At 39.5% G+C, this 15,745-nt stretch overlaps 1 protein-coding gene across 1 annotated transcript; it reads left to right on the top strand.

Annotated features, from left to right (window-relative positions):
- The first annotated feature begins 426 nt into the window (after positions 1-426).
- On the top strand, positions 427-15,342 carry dhx34 (DEAH (Asp-Glu-Ala-His) box polypeptide 34). The gene is given in 23 exon segments (XM_032545887.1): positions 427-802; positions 804-1,439; positions 2,577-2,888; positions 4,320-4,574; positions 4,653-4,730; positions 4,732-4,756; positions 5,937-6,037; positions 6,039-6,155; positions 6,230-6,404; positions 7,221-7,342; positions 7,344-7,415; positions 7,502-7,603; positions 7,680-7,736; positions 7,738-7,850; positions 7,852-7,939; positions 9,115-9,288; positions 10,485-10,590; positions 11,324-11,430; positions 12,796-12,843; positions 12,845-13,054; positions 13,130-13,321; positions 14,479-14,623; positions 14,716-15,342. Coding segments are annotated over 23 exon segments (3,429 nt in total). The 5' UTR covers positions 427-751; the 3' UTR covers positions 14,859-15,342.
- Positions 15,343-15,745: the final 403 nt, after the last annotated feature.

The raw sequence follows: 15,745 nt of genomic DNA, 5'->3' as shown, positions 1-15,745 counted from the left end.
ACAATCCCCATAGCAACCAGTGTCTCTGCGTTTAGTGGGTCTATGGTTCAAAGAGCCCTCAGTCACTACGAACACGCTTCAGAAAACAGTCAGAGCATATTACAACAGGTTTGGGTTGCGTGGATAATTCAATCAAGTATTTTATCACCAGATAAAACTGGGAAAAAATGTTTTCTCTCTGAATTGGGACTTTTTTGCAAGCGATCTGGAGTTTTTACTCAGAATTTAGGGGAAAAGGGGAATTTCAAAGTTTCAAAGCTTTTTCTAAATTCTGGGAGAAAAGGGTATAATTTTGAGATTAAAGTCAAAATTCAGAAGTTCGGAGACTTTCCTTAGAGTTTGGTTCACAAACACACATACAAAAAAATGTTTTCCGGTGGTTGGTATATTTGTTCCGCAAAAGCGACGGATTGTTTTAGAGCACGGACCGGAAGATGTCCTACACTATTTTTGTTCCCTATTGGTAGAGGTGTAACTTGTACGCTATCGTTTTTTTATCTCCTAGTAATTTCTTTCTCATAATCTGTTATTAATTGTTTTTCGGCATGTTCACATGTAGACGTGTTTGGCAGTGTTACGGCATCGACTTTGATTTATGTGGAGTTAATAAAAGTTAAATATTTCGGTGGAAAGCTCGTTAGCCTGTCGTTCAATGTGATGGCTTCGGAAGATGTTTGTCTTTTCAAACCTCATATTTTGTGTTTATCATAATCAGTCTACAGTAGTTGGATGCTGAAAACTTCCAGTGAACATGGATCGGGACAGGAGTAGAGACGGCCGGAGCTGGGACTGGGGCAGCCCTGCAAAACCGAGCCCAGATGGATGAGATATTTTTCCGTGAACAGGATTACATCCAGGCTGGCTGCACTGAACATAAAGAGTTCTGGGCTTTCTTTGACCGTTTCCAGAGATTCAAAGCAAAGCGGGAAATGTCTGGGATAAGAGATGATGTCAAAGAAAAGAAAAGGTCAGGTTCTGAAAAAGTGGATTTGGGGCTTCCTAAAGAGTACGACGCTCGGTACCGGATTAATGTGTCCGTGTGCACCGGGGACATCGAGAAGCGAGTGAGGAAATCCGATCCCAGGAGCAGGCAGAGATCCTCGGGACCAGGTCCGCAGGAGGTCTCGGACTGCCGCCTGGCTTTGCTGCACTTCCTAGACTTCAGCCAGAAACAGAGCTTTGGGAAACTGGCCAAGCTCCGCCGGGAGCAGAAGAACCTGCCTATCTTTCAGTACCGAGATCGGATCGTGGAGCTGGTGCGGCTTCACCCGGTGATTGTGGTGGCCGGCGACACGGGCTGCGGGAAATCCACCCAGGTGCCCCAGTATCTGCTCTCGGCTGGCTTCAGCCACATCGCCTGCACCCAGCCCCGCCGGATCGCTTGCATTTCCCTCGCAAAGAGAGTCAGCTTTGAGAGCCTCAATCAGTACGGATCCAAGGTTGGTTCATACAGAATATGCATTTAAAAACGCCTGGACGTAAGGGAGATTAAGATTCTTAACATCTACTAGATTAATAAACAAGACACGCATTCCGGTTTTCCTTCCTGAAAACTTGGTAGGCTCGGTGGTAGGGGTGCTAGGCAGTTGTCTGCCCACCATGTTTTTGAGTTAAAATGTTTAAAGTTGACAGTAAACTTGAAAATATAATGAGGTAATTATGTATTATTGGAAGTCATTATTAGCAATACCTAAACACCAAGTACCTAAAAATAAATAAGGTGTTTAGCCTGGTGGCCCGCCACGCTTATAATGCACTTGGGGGAAACCCTAAATTGCATTTACTCTCCCATTTATGATGTAGTTTGTATTCTATTGCAGCAGTTTGGAATATAACCAGGGATATACAAAATATTGCCACTAACATCAGTATCGGCTGAAATCAGTCATTTTTAAACATATCAGCATCAAACCAATATTAATAACTATTTATTTCAATCTTGTTCTTTCATAAACTAGTTAAAGAATCAAAACAGATGTTGAATTGTTATTATGGACTTTAAAAGGGAACTATTTTTGCAAAATTCACCTTTTGAACATTTTTGGACTTCCATTTAGGTCTCTAGTAGTTCTAAACACAGCCCAGCCATTTTTTGGCAATACGTTTATGTTTTTTGGTGTCTGGAAAATTAGCCGTTTTAAAATCCTCCTGATTGTTGAGTCACAACCCATGGGCACTGCCTAGTTGACTTACCATCCAGTGTCATCGCCTTTAAGCTGGGCGTGACAGTACTACTATTACTTGCTGCATTATTGTTGGTTGTGCAGGAGGCTCCAGTTCTGCTTTTCAAAGATGTACGGTTGCATAATTGTGTATCTTTTCACAACCATTTTAATGTGAGAGTGTAAATGTTGAGTTGGCCAGCAGCAACTGTTTGGATTTAAAGTGACACGACCTCCTAAAACAGCTCATTCTGAAAGGATGTCAATATAGGCAGAACCGACCGGATTAAAATCTAATTTTCTAAGAATAATTTGTGCAAAATTGAAATGAACATGCTTTGTGTAGCATATAGACCTATCCTAATATGTTCAAGGAAGTATAATAGGTCACGTAATATATTCCTACATTTCCAGGTTGGGTATCAGATCCGCTTCGAGACTTCTCGGACGGCAGCCACCAAGCTGCTCTTCCTGACTGAGGGGCTCCTGCTGCGTCAGATCCAGCAGGATAAGATTCTGGATCAGTACCAGGTGGTCATCGTGGATGAGGTCCACGAGAGACATCTCCACTGCGACTTCCTCCTCGGCGTCCTGCGCTCCCTGCTGGCTGAACGGCCAGACCTCCGTCTCATCCTCATGTCAGCCACCATCAACATCAAGCTCTTCTCTGAATACTTCCACAGCGCCCCGGTGCTGCAGGTACCAGGCAGGCTGTTTCCCATTCAGGTAAGCAGAAGACAGTCAGGATGCGCAGGGATGTTTTTCTTTTAGACCTCCTCATAGCCAGATATTCTCTCTATCAGTGATGGTACAGTTACCTTGAAAACGCAAGCATAGTGACTTTACTAATTACTTCATTTTAAAAGTAACTAAGTTAGATTACAATGTACTCTATTAGTTATGTTCAGCTGTTCTCAACAACAGCCCCTCAGCATAAACATAAAAATGCTGACCAGGGGGAGTCAGATTTGTTTAGCAGCAGCATTTTCTTTACACTTACTGGTTTTGCACCACAGTTCAGGTTTTGTTTGGGTGGTGGTGTCTGGTTGAACCTGCTCTGCCAATTTGACTGTACCATGTTCCAAATATTTCTTCAAATTTGGTATTTTTGAAGCTAGATAGTTTAATAGATCGAGAGGCTGTTTTTATACATCCAATGCAGTACAAAAAGATTCTATGCAGTTGTTATAAGTTGATTTCATACAAGATTTAACCTTAAAGAAAAGTTTACAATTTACTGTAAAATGGGTTACAAAAAATATCAATCCATATTAGTTAACATAAACCTAAAAACAATCCAAATACAGTAAGAAAACAATTGAAATTTATTTATTTATTTTTTAGATTTGCCATTTTATTGGAGGACAGCTAGCAATCCTGTTCTGGGATCGATTGGTAGTGACTCCGTCCTCCACCAGGGGGCTATCGCGCTCTGTCCTCATTGCATTAAACTGCAGTAACATCCTGGATATTAAGAGAAGTATTGAAAATCAGAGAACCCAAAAATTGTACTCAAGTAAGAGTAGAACTACTTCAACAAATTTTTACTCAAGTAAAAGTACCCATTCACAAAATTACTCAAATAAGAGTAAAATATGTATGTGGTAAAAGGTTTACTCAATTGTACTTCATTCAGTGAAGTACAATTGTCTATAAGGGTGGTTGTAGACAGAAAAAAGAGTAAATTTTCTCCAAAAAAGCTCAGAAATTTCTAGATTAATTTCAGAAATTTTATAGAAAAAAATATATAGATTTTTTGAGTTTTAAAAGTCAAAATTTCTAGGAAAAACTCAGAAATTTTTTTTAGATTAATCTCATATTTTCAGGAGATTGCAGGAAAATTTCTGAGTTTGACAAGTAAAAAAAAATTGCTAAAACAAAAACTCATATTTTGAGATTGACCTCATAAATGTTTAGAAAAAAACTGGAAAACTGAGTTTAAAAGTTAACTATTTACAATTTCAAAAAACCCTAACCCACCTCTGGCGATACTTCATAATATAATTACTCAGGTAAAAGTAAAAAAAAAAACAGCATAGTAAAAATACTCAAGTAAATGTAAGTAGTTACAGCCCAACTCTGCACGTTACTGAAACAAGGTGTCGGGTTGGAGTAACGCGTTACTGAGAGAAGTGATGCTCTGTTTCCTGCACCCAGGTCATCTACCAGCCCATCCCCCCTGAGGAGCAGCCCTCTCGCTCAGAGAAGCTGGATCCTAGGCCGTACCTGCGCATCCTGCAGGGCATCGATCAGCGCTACCCTCCAGAGGAGCGTGGGGACCTGCTCCTCTTCCTCAGCGGCGTGGCGGAGATCTCCAACATCCAGGAGGCCTGTCAGGTTTACGCCACACACACTCGGCGCTGGATAGTCCTGCCGCTGCACAGCACCCTCTCTCTCGCTCAGCAGGACAAGGTGGGCGCCATCGGAACATGTTTTAAATAAAGGAGATCATCTCTGATGTCTAACTCTGAACTGATGACGTTTCCTCAGGTGTTTGACGTCTCTCCTCCTGGTGTAAGAAAATGCATCATCTCCACCAACATCGCTGAAACCTCAGTTACGATAGACTGGGGTTCGGTTTGTTGTGGATTCAGGTATTTAACTGTCCCTCCTCTCAGTTTTCACGTCAAAGGCTACGTTCACAGAGCTAACACCATTAGCTAGGGCTAATCGGCCCTTAGGCCTTTTCGCTATTACGTCAGACAACTTCCGTTCTGACTAGATGCGGCGTATCTGTACTTTCGGTGTGATTTAGCCTGCCTGGAAAATTCACGGGATACTCATCGTCTTGCGAAAGGTAAGGTTAGTAACATCAACAGTATTTACGTGTTAGTTAGCAGTAGTAACGTTCCAGTTACCTCGGAAGTGGGAACTATGAGTTGACGTCAGACCCGAAATTTGTTATTATATTTTACGTTTGAGAATATTTTTCGTCATTTAATTTGAAAGTATTGTCACAGGAAGGGGGGGGAAAATACGCGGTAAAATTATTTAATTGTGCCACGCGGAGCCCGTCAGTCCCAACATGGCGACGCTCACAAATACTGTTTCGCAAAAGCTCTTACAAATATAATTTTAAGCGTTACATTCCACAAGCGAACACCACTTTTAATTTGTTCAGTTTAGAGTTGCAGGCGCGATACGTAACGAATTTAGACGACCTTTTGTTTGCGCATGCGCAGGAGAACGTTAACGTCCGACAGCAGCGCACTGTTTACAAATGTAGGACGCTCCGCTCATTTGCGGCTTCCAGCAAGATCATAACAAGACGAAGAAAGTTTAAATAAAATAAAGAAATCACAATTAATAACGATGACTTTTGTGGACCTTTCTACTGCAATTTCAAAGAAAAATCTGTTTGGATGTTTAGTCATAATTTGTATTTACTTATTTTGAACAGACAATAGAAAAAATAATTAGCCAAATAGACATTCAGTTTTACACAATTGACAAGAAGAAGCAGGTAGAAGATCAAATATCTTGTGATTTCCTGCTCCTCTCATACACATCAACATACAATCATTTAAATCTCTACTCAGTTAAACCATTAAAGTATCCCCACATTAAATGATGCTTAAACTTCACATTTTCATCATTGACTGTACAATTATTTACACATTATTAACATCAGCAATAATAATTTCACCCTTTTGAGACACCAAAAAGTCAGATATAGGTCGCATGTGGGCAAAAAAAGCGGATTTGGGTCCCTTTCGCATGCTGTGTGAACATAGCCATACCTTCTTTTCAGGTTCTGTGGGTTTTTGTTTTTAGGAAAGGTGAAGGAGATGAGCTTCGACCCAAAGGCTAAGATGCAGCGCCTGCAGGAGTTCTGGATCAGCCGAGCCAGCTCCGAGCAGAGGAAAGGTCGAGCCTGGTCGCACGGGTCCTGGTGTTTGCTATCGCCTCTACTCGGAGTCGGACTACAACGCCTTCGCTCCGTATCCTGTCCCTGAAATTCACAGAGTGGCTCTGGACTCCTTGGTCCTGCAGGTGGGAGCATCCTGATAAACATGAAGATTTCACGTTAGAATTCAAGTTTCAGTAACACATCCGTGTCCCTGCAGATGAAAAGCATGGATCTGGGAGATCCGCTTTCTTTCGTCTTCATTGATCCTCCTCCAACGGCCAGTATCCAGACTGCAGTTACATACCTGAAGGAGCAGGGGGCGCTAGACAGTCGTGGTGAACTAACATCCATTGGTAAACTGTTGGCTCAGCTGCCTGTTGATGTTGTTATAGGTAAGATTGTCCACGCTAGACTGTTCAGTTTTTAATGTTTGCATGTTAGCATGAAGGCTTCAGAAAGAAAAGCATTCATAGTTTTAGTTTTGCACGTTTATCAGACTCTTTTATTCTTCAAACATCCCCGATTTTTTCTCGGTTGTGCTCAAATGTAGGGCTGCAATGATTAATCGGATTAATTATGATGGACCGATTATTGAAATCTACCCTAGCCTAGGTCTTGGTTCGATTGAAGTGAACTCTAGTGCGGTTTGAATGGATATCTGAACACCATGCGGACCAGAGACCACTCCAAAACCAGGAAGTGGACTGTAGTGCAGGGCATTCTGGGTAAATACAACTATAATAAACATGCGAGCGGCAGAAATGGCTTCTGGTCTTTTTACCAAAGACAAAATAGAAATCCTACAACTGCTAAAATCTTCCACCACTCCACTTTTGTTTATATTTTGTGAAGAAGGAAGTGATGATCACTGTCTTCTTCAGAGGTTTTTATGTTATTTCCTTCAGTGGTTCTTGATGCAGCGCCCCCTACAGGTGAGGAGGGGAACAGGTTTCTCAAATAGTTTGGTTCTGAGTCAGTGCTGTGTGAAAGCAAACTGCAGCAGCTGAAAATGTAACAAATATTGCAACTATGGTCCCCAAAAGACGGAGTAAAACCACTCTAAATTTAATATGCGTAATCAGGTAGAAAATACATTTTGTCCATCAGACATAAATCCTCTGGAGAAGAAAGCATATAAATTAGTTCCAGGAGAGTCAATAGAAAGGTTTTTTTCTGCTTTGCACAAAAACTAAATTTTCATCCTGCAGGGAAGATGTTGGTTCTTGGTTCTCTGTTTAACTTGGTGGAGCCCGTGCTGACCATCGCAGCCGCCCTCAGTGTCCAGTCACCGTTCCTGCGCAGCTCGCAGCAGAACCCGGACTGCAAAACAGTCCTGCCAGCCCCTGCACAGCAACCAGGGAGATCCCTTTACCCTGCTCAACACCTTCAACGCCTGGGTGGAGGTCAGTGCGTGGAGATGCCACATGCTGCTGGCTTCCAGACATGAACAGATTGAATGTTTGGTGTGACTGAGGTTTGAGCTCAACAGGTAAAAGGAGAGCGAGGCGGCGGCTCCAGGAAGTGGTGCAGGAGGAGAGGCCTGGAGGAGCAGCGACTTTATGAGATGGTCAACCTGCGCAGACAGTTCAAGGCAAGTTCCTCCTCAGCATCATCCCAATGTTTTTAGTTAACTTCCTCCTGGATAAATTCCCTTTGGTGGTTTGCAGAACTTGCTGAGAAGCCATGGCCTCCTGGAGTCAGAGGACACGGCTCCATCTAGTGGCTGACCGCGAGCAGCGCAGGGAGAGGTTCACCGAGAGGAAGAAGCTGCATCAGCTGAAAAGAGACCATGAGCAGCAGGAGGGGACCAAACGTAAAGTCCTGCGGCTGGAGGAGGGCGGCAGAGTTTTCCTCAGGATCGGACTCTGAAGACAGAGGCAAAGGCAGGAAGTCCAAGGAGGGACAGGGACAGGAGGTGGACATCCAGGTGAGCATCTGTTGTTCAACAGCAGACACAGTCAAAAACATACTTACAGGGGACCTGCTGTGCAAGATTCACATTTTTCACATTTTTGTACTTCCATTTGTGTCTCTACTGCTTCTAAAAACAATCCAAGCACTTAAAAAAAAACCAAATGACTGTTTTTTTGACAATAAGTTCATGTTTTTTTTGTGTCTGGAAAATGAGCCATTTCAAAAGCCTCCTGAATGTAACTTCACAAATCAACAGGCACTGTCCTGTTATATAGTAATCCAAGTTGAGCTCCATTATGTTTGGTCAGCTGGTTTTACCACTGTATGCGCTGTCCAATGGCTGCTGAAAAAGACAAGTGTTTTGTTGTTGACTTACCATCCAGAAACGGCTTGTTGCCTTCTTGCTGGTTGTGCAGGAGGCTCCACTAATACTTTTTAAAGATGTGTGGTTGTATATTTGCGCCTCTATTTGCAGTCATTTTCATGTGTGAGCGTAAACGTTGAGTTGTTGGCGTGGCCGGACCTGTCACAATAAATCTATTAATCCGCATAATAATTAAAATGAGCCCAATAATTTCCATTTGCATGATTTATTGTTTTTCTATTTGTTTCTCTCTTTCTACTAAAGAATAACAAAATCTTCAGCTTGGTGCTTTGGTCTCAACTAGGCATTTTCATTTTCTTTGTTTTGTTTATTTATTTTGGACATTTAAAATGTCTTCCAGTTCCAGTATTAATTGTTCGTTAGAATTTAAAGTTTATTTATCTTTGAGAATGTGTTGTTGCATAATTATGTCATTACTGTTATTTGAAAATGGTCTCAAAACAATAATATTATCGTTTATGACAATAACTTCTGGAAGAATTTATTGTCCATCAACATGTGTTACTGTGACAGGCCTAGGAGTGAGCCAGCAGCAGACAATTTGGATTTAAAGTGACAAGATGCCCTGAAACAGCTCAAATTAGACAGAACTGACCAGATTAAAATCTCATTATCTAAGGATGATTCTGTGAAAAAAAAAAGTTTTGAACATGTTTTACCCATAGATCCATCCTAACCTGTTCGAGGAAGCATAATATGTCACCTTTAACATCTTCTTAAAACTACAGCCTGAAGATGTTAGAGATGGAAATATTTGGGTGTTTCTGGGAATCTAAGAACTTTTTCTGTTTGTCTTCAAATAGGAAGTGAAGTTTAAATTACGCCACAACGTCTCAGAGCTGCAGGAGGCCGTTGGCGCCAGTCAGGACTTGTCCTCGCGTCACCAAGCTTTGCTCAAGCTGCTGCTCTGCCGAGGACTCTACCCTCAGCTGGCGCTCCCTGATGAGCACAACACCACCCGGAAAGACTCGGATCAGGTCCGGTTTCCTGCTGCACCGGCGAACGGAAACCTCACAGTCTGACCAGATCAGCCGGCTGTAACCTTTACTGCCCAAGGAGCCGTTTTTGTCCTCAAACAGTTAAATAAAACGGGTCTAGAGCCACAAATATTACCTAACACTTTGAAAAAACACATCTTAGAAATCTTTATAAATATCTAGTAACAGGAAATCTGTTCAATTTTTTAAAGAGCAAACATTTCATTCCTCTTTTTAGTTTTTAATATAAAGAAAAACAAAACATTTTCAAAAAAGATGATTGCTACATTTTCTCATCAATATTTGCACATAGTTTCAAAAAAAGGTACAGAAGAATCGATTCCTATTCCAGAGAATTCTGAATCGATTCAAAATACAAATTTATTTTAAAATTACTCTTAAGTTGCACATCCTTCCATTTGCGAGTACGCTCTTATATTGTATTACGCGTCCACTCACCCACTGTTTGTATTTTGAATAATTCTTTGATTTTTTTTTTTGTTATTTAAGAAAATCCCAGGCAGCTAAACTAACCTAATACTTTTATGTACAAACCTATTTTTGCTGAAATATAAGCTGATGGAAGTTGATACAGCATGGAGCCTTAAATAATTGTTTTAAATAAACATTTTATTCCTCTGGTCAATCACATAATTAGTCTCTAAACAGTTTGAATGGAAAGATTTTATTAAAAATAGTTTCTGAATTGAATCGTGACCCTAAAAATCAGAATTAAAAAAATTTAGTGTCAATCTATGGTGGAAATGAAATGTAATTAGAAAATAATAGAATACACTTTAATTATAAAAGCTGTTTAGAATATATTTTATAATTATTCCATGAGGCAGCTGAAAAAAATCACTAAAACCTGCTTTTGTTTTTATATCCATTAATTTTTTTAGTGAATAACCTGAGAAAAATACTTTAGTTTGCAATATGAGGAATTGTTAGGGCTGCCAGTAATTGTGGCAGTTGAGATTTAGTTAAAAGCAATTATTTTACTGTTATAGGGTTTTTCCCCACTGAATAAATACAATAAAATGAAAGGTAAAAGTTTTCTAAAACTCTTTGAAACGTTCCAGCAAAGATATTCATTCATTTTAGGATCCATCCTTACCAGGCTGTGATGCGTATTGATTTTAACCTGAAATATGGTGTAAGAAGTTCTCATTTATTTATTTTGTGACTCTTGGTAGGTGTTCCACACGAGGAACAAGCAGGGCGTGGTGATGCACCCGACCAGTGTGTTCGCCAGCGATCCGGAGGTGCTGCATGTTCCCGAGGACGAACCCAGAGAAACAGGTGACACCTGACAACACAAAGATGTCAAAGGTCGTTTAAAAAAGATTTGAACTATTACCTTTGATGTAAACCAGAGGGGCTCAAACTTTCTGTCACATAACAGTCAAGTCAGAATTACTTGTGAGCCAAAAAAGACATAATTTCTAAAACAATTTAAAACCAGCTTTTACCTGCTCAACAGTAAACTCAACAATAAATCATTGTATCCCTAAAATTAAAAAGGATTTTGCACAAGTGCTTTATTAAAAGAAAGGCATCCAGTTTGTAATTTTTTGGGGGGGAAACATCTCAGATATAAATAAAGAATTCTTGTCACTTTCTGGATCAAACTTTTGTGCATTTAGCCATGATTAATAGAAAAAATAAAAGCAGATTTTGGTGCACCAAAGTAGAAGTCACTAAATAAATGTGTTCTCACGCATAAATTGTGGTTATGAAATGATGTTGCATCAAACATTTTACATTATAAGAACATTTTAATTTGTTTGTAATAATTTTTCCATAACATGTGGTCCCCAGGCCGCACTTTGGACAGCCCTGATTTAAACTCTTCTCCCTTCACAGAGACTCTACAAGTCTATATGAAGCTTTAAGTTATCTATAGATTTTATCTGCTCTTTAATCCCAAGAATTTTTTAAGTACATGGGAGGTGCAGTAAATTATGTCTTCCACTACAACACTAGCTAGTTCTCCTTCTCATTGAAAGTCTTTGTCCTTGTCTCCTGTTTGCAGGACCGGACAGGAGGGACAGCAGCAGACATCAGCTGTTGGCCTTCGTCACGCTGCTGGAGACCAACAAGCCGTATTTGTCCAACTGCGTCCGGGTTCCAGCCCTCCAGGTCGGTATCAGCGGCGGGACGGCCGAAGATCAAACCGCTGTGCTGCTTCCTGATTAGTTAAAATCTGAGAAGTTTTTTTAAGCTTGTGACTCTCAAACTTCAAGGAGTTTTATGTGATAAATCAACTCAAAGTAGCTCATTGTTGTGAAGTGGAAGAAAAAGGAAAGATTTTCAACAGTTCTTTGCGAATAGAAACCTGAAAAGTGTTGCATGCATTTGTATTTACTGGATGAAACTAAATTAAATTGCTTTGCCTTTATGCAAAACTGAGTGCTGGAAAAGTAACACTCCATACATTGTAAAAACATAAACTCTTACATAAACTATACACTTTTGTGTATAGTTTGTAGTGTAAACATTTTACTATAATTAAAATAAGACTAAACTAACAAGTAATTTTTCAGCAAGATATAGAAGCTTGTTCTAAGTAAATAATTCTTGAATATTAATGAAAAGTGCTAGTTCCACTGGCAAATTATTTCACTTATAAAACATTTTACAGAAACAGAAAGTGGACGTTTTCCACCTATGTTTTTTTCTCTTGTATCAAGAGGGCAGACTGTGTTTCCATAACATGAAGGGTTAAATGTTTATTTTATGCTCCATAACAAAAAAACATAATTGAATTTATACATTTTGTGTCAATGAAAAAAATTGTGGTTTTCTCATATCTGACATATTAATAACATTTTACAAAACAGGAAATCTCTTTAAGTTGCTGAATAGAAAATTAAAAAATGAAACGAATAAAATATGTGAAATATTTAATTCCTAATGTTCAAAGTAGAGTCTGTGGTTGTTTTTGAAGGAATGTTAAATTTATCTCCATGAAGTGAGTTAACTCGGACAGAACTCAAAATAATCTTTGCTTCTTGGTTTTTTTTCGGTGTATTTTGCTCTCCGCTTTCCTGCCAACCCATCCTCGTCTTCGTAGCACATCCGTAATGTTTAGATGATAAAGTTGGCGCTACTCCGCCGTGCAGCTCTAATGAAGCGCTGTTAAAGGTGATAACCTAAGGAGTTTGTCGAGTGTTTATATTTCAAAACAAAACCGCATAAAGTGCATTTTCCATCCCAAACCGGACTCTGTTTGGACCGTTTCTCTTTACCGTTCTGAAATGGTGCAGCCGCCATCTTTGTTTTTGTCTCAACGGCTCCGCTTCATGATGACAAGTGGCGCCCTCTGCTGGATGGCGGCCAAACTACAACACTGAAAGAAGGTCTAATCAGGCGTTATTAGTTTATTTTAATATAATAAACCATTAATCAACAATTAATTATAAGCTGATTCTATGTTTCTCACAAATTGATTATCTTAAAAAGTCATAAATTAGAGTTGGTGAAATCTGCTGTATTGCTAACCAGGCTCTGCTGCTGGTGGCCAACTCGGTGGACACAAACGCCGACTGCACAGCGGCTGGTGGTGGACGGCTGGCTGGAGCTGGAGGTCCGGGAGCCCGAGGAGGCCCTGAGGGTCCTCTCCAGGGCCCTCAGTCTCAGGTCTGAGTGGGAGCGTTTGCTGAAGGCTCAGCTAGGACAGAGCGCCACCTCCGGACAGGGAGTGTCCCGCAGAGACATGGAGAAGCTGAGCGACGGCCTCGTCCGCTTCCTGCTTTACACAGAGGTACAAAACATGGAGATCTCAGTGAAATACAACCTCTGCTTCATGCTGTTTTCTGTAACGACACCTCCTGTCCAGGTCAGTTACAGCCTTCAGCGACTCACGGCTCTCCAGACCCAGAACCTGTACGTCGGACCTCAGGCCGACCCGGACTCGGTTTACTCTGAGCTTCCAGATCTGAGCCTGCTGTTTCCAGGAGCAGAAGCCAAACCGGATCCAATTAAAGGCGGCCTGAGAGTGACCAGCTTCTTCACCTACAACTGTCTCGCTGTGAGTTCGTCCAACACTCCAAGTGAAGGCTTCTGGTGTTAGAAAGGGAATGAAATGCATCAATTAATTCTCTATAGTTTATTTACAAACAGCCAGAGATTCTTCACACCTTTTAAAGTGGAGTTATCAAGGCTGTCAAAAGCTCTTCCAAAGTTTTTCTCCATTTTTTGGATGCTTTTTAACATTTTTTCAGTCATTCAAGGACTAAAAAAATGGAAAAGTATCAGAAAAAAGAACAAAAATCTCCAGCAAATTTTGTTCTTTAAAAAACAAAATGAGACCAGAGGTGAGATGTCCATCACCTTTTTATTTTTAATGATTAATATTAAAACTTTATGATGAAATGAGGGAAAATGTGTAAAGTGATGGTGTTTACTGCTCAAAACCAACAAGGAAACTTGACTTAACAGCTGTCTTAAAACTTCACGTGTTTTTATCAAGAGTGAGCAAGATTTTAAAATTAAATTTGATGATTTGGGAATTCATCACAATATTTGGTAACACTTTATTTGCGTAAGACTGGCATAAACATGATTGAGTCTTTATGAATGTTTGCGACTATAATTTGGTAAATAATGATACTTTTAATGCAAAGTTGCTTAACAACTTTTGTTAAAAATCTACTAAAAGTTTCACCTTTGCATTAAAGTGTCATTATTTACAGAATGACACTTCATGACAGTCGTAAACATTTCTGAAGACTCCTTCATGGTCATAACAGATGTTTTCATGTTTATCACAGTGTTATGTCAGTCTTATGTTATAAAGTGTTACCAATTTTTTACATTTAAATTTAAAGGTGTAGGTGTTACTTGGAAATTCATAATGTATATGAATTTATATTTAATTGTTTCTATTAATTGTGGGTCAGATCTCCGTTTGGGACAGTCAACAAGCTGGTTGGAGTTATTTCTTGGAGTAAATTATTTCTTGAGGTATGAATTGTCACCAAATGGAGGCGTAATCCGTATGAAACGCCTGAGGCAGACGACAACTTTTCACATTTGGAAAAAGTTTGATCCAAAACAGTATTATAAAAAAGTGATTAATAGGAGCAGTATCTTCCTGAGATCATCAGATCAGAGGAACAAAATCAGTCTAAAGAACTGGAAGAGCTTTTCTAAAATAAACAAATGTCCTTCTTTAACGACGTCCAGGATTCGAAGGATCTCTACAGCGAGTGTTTGCGGACCTTCTGGAGCTGCCCTAACTGTGACCTCTACATGCCTCTGACTCCTCTGGAGCGGATGCATCACGAGGCTTCCTGCAGGCCCGCCGGAGAGCGGCAGGAGGCAGAGGAAGGTCAGGAAATTCATTCAACTGATTCCTGCTTCTTTTACCTGACGCACCTGCAGATAATAGCAGCATGAGACTAACTATGGGTCTGTTTCTAGAATCAGGAGACGGAAAGTCCGACTCATCCGGAAAGTCGAGTCTGACGAGGGTCTATCACTGTGACGTCTGTGATGAGGATCTGAAGCTCACATCCACGGAGATCCTCAAACATAAAAGGCAGCACACGTTTTCAGCAAAGTGACTGGACTGCAACAACACCAGACCTTTACTGGTATTTTTGTTCTAATTCTGGTGTAAATATCTTGGTTCACTTGAAATAAGACAAAACAAGTAACTTTCCAGCACGATATAATTAGGTCAATAATTCTTGAATATTGTAAAAAAAATCAGTATTAAGGATTTATTGACCTTAAAACAGCTCCTATATCTTGCTGAAAAGTTACTTGTAAGTTAACTTTGTCTTATTTCAGGTGTGTTAAGATATTTGCACAAGAAAGTAGACCAAAAATATTTTGTAATTTTACAAAAGGATTTCTTCTCCTTTGGACTTTTGAACCCGTTAAGCTTCGTTTACAGTCGCAGGTTTTACTTTCTCCATGCGGAAAGAAATTTGTTATTGCAACCAAAAAAACGCGTTTCAAAAATGAAACTTTGAAAGATTTCTCAATCAAAAAATGAGTTTTGAGAGTAATTTACTATGTGTATGCAACAGTGGAACCCACGTTTACATTTTATAACTTTTCAGAAAATAAAAATGTCTTTAGAAAAAATAAAATCTAAAACAATTATTTGAACAAATAAATCTAGGAAAAATAAAATCTGAAAAAAATATTTGAAAAAAAATTAAATCATTGAAAATAATTTGAAAAATTGAAATCTGAAAAATAATTTGAAAAACTACAATCTGAAAAAATTAAATCCGAAAAATATATTTGAAAAAAATTTAATCTGAAAACAAACCACATCAATCTCGGTTAATCTACTGCGTATACATTCTAATTTACATCAGAACATATCTTTTGATTGAGAAGTTTTTCAAAGTTTTATTTTTGAAATGAATTTTTTTTCCTATTTCAGTTTTTGAAAGGCGTTCTTTGCTTATAAAATTATTGGACCAAATTTCTCTCC

The sequence above is a fragment of the Xiphophorus hellerii genome, chromosome 18 (assembly GCF_003331165.1).
Source record: "Xiphophorus hellerii strain 12219 chromosome 18, Xiphophorus_hellerii-4.1, whole genome shotgun sequence".
Lineage (NCBI taxonomy): Eukaryota > Metazoa > Chordata > Actinopteri > Cyprinodontiformes > Poeciliidae > Xiphophorus > Xiphophorus hellerii.
This window is presented reverse-complemented; position numbering and strand designations above follow the sequence as displayed.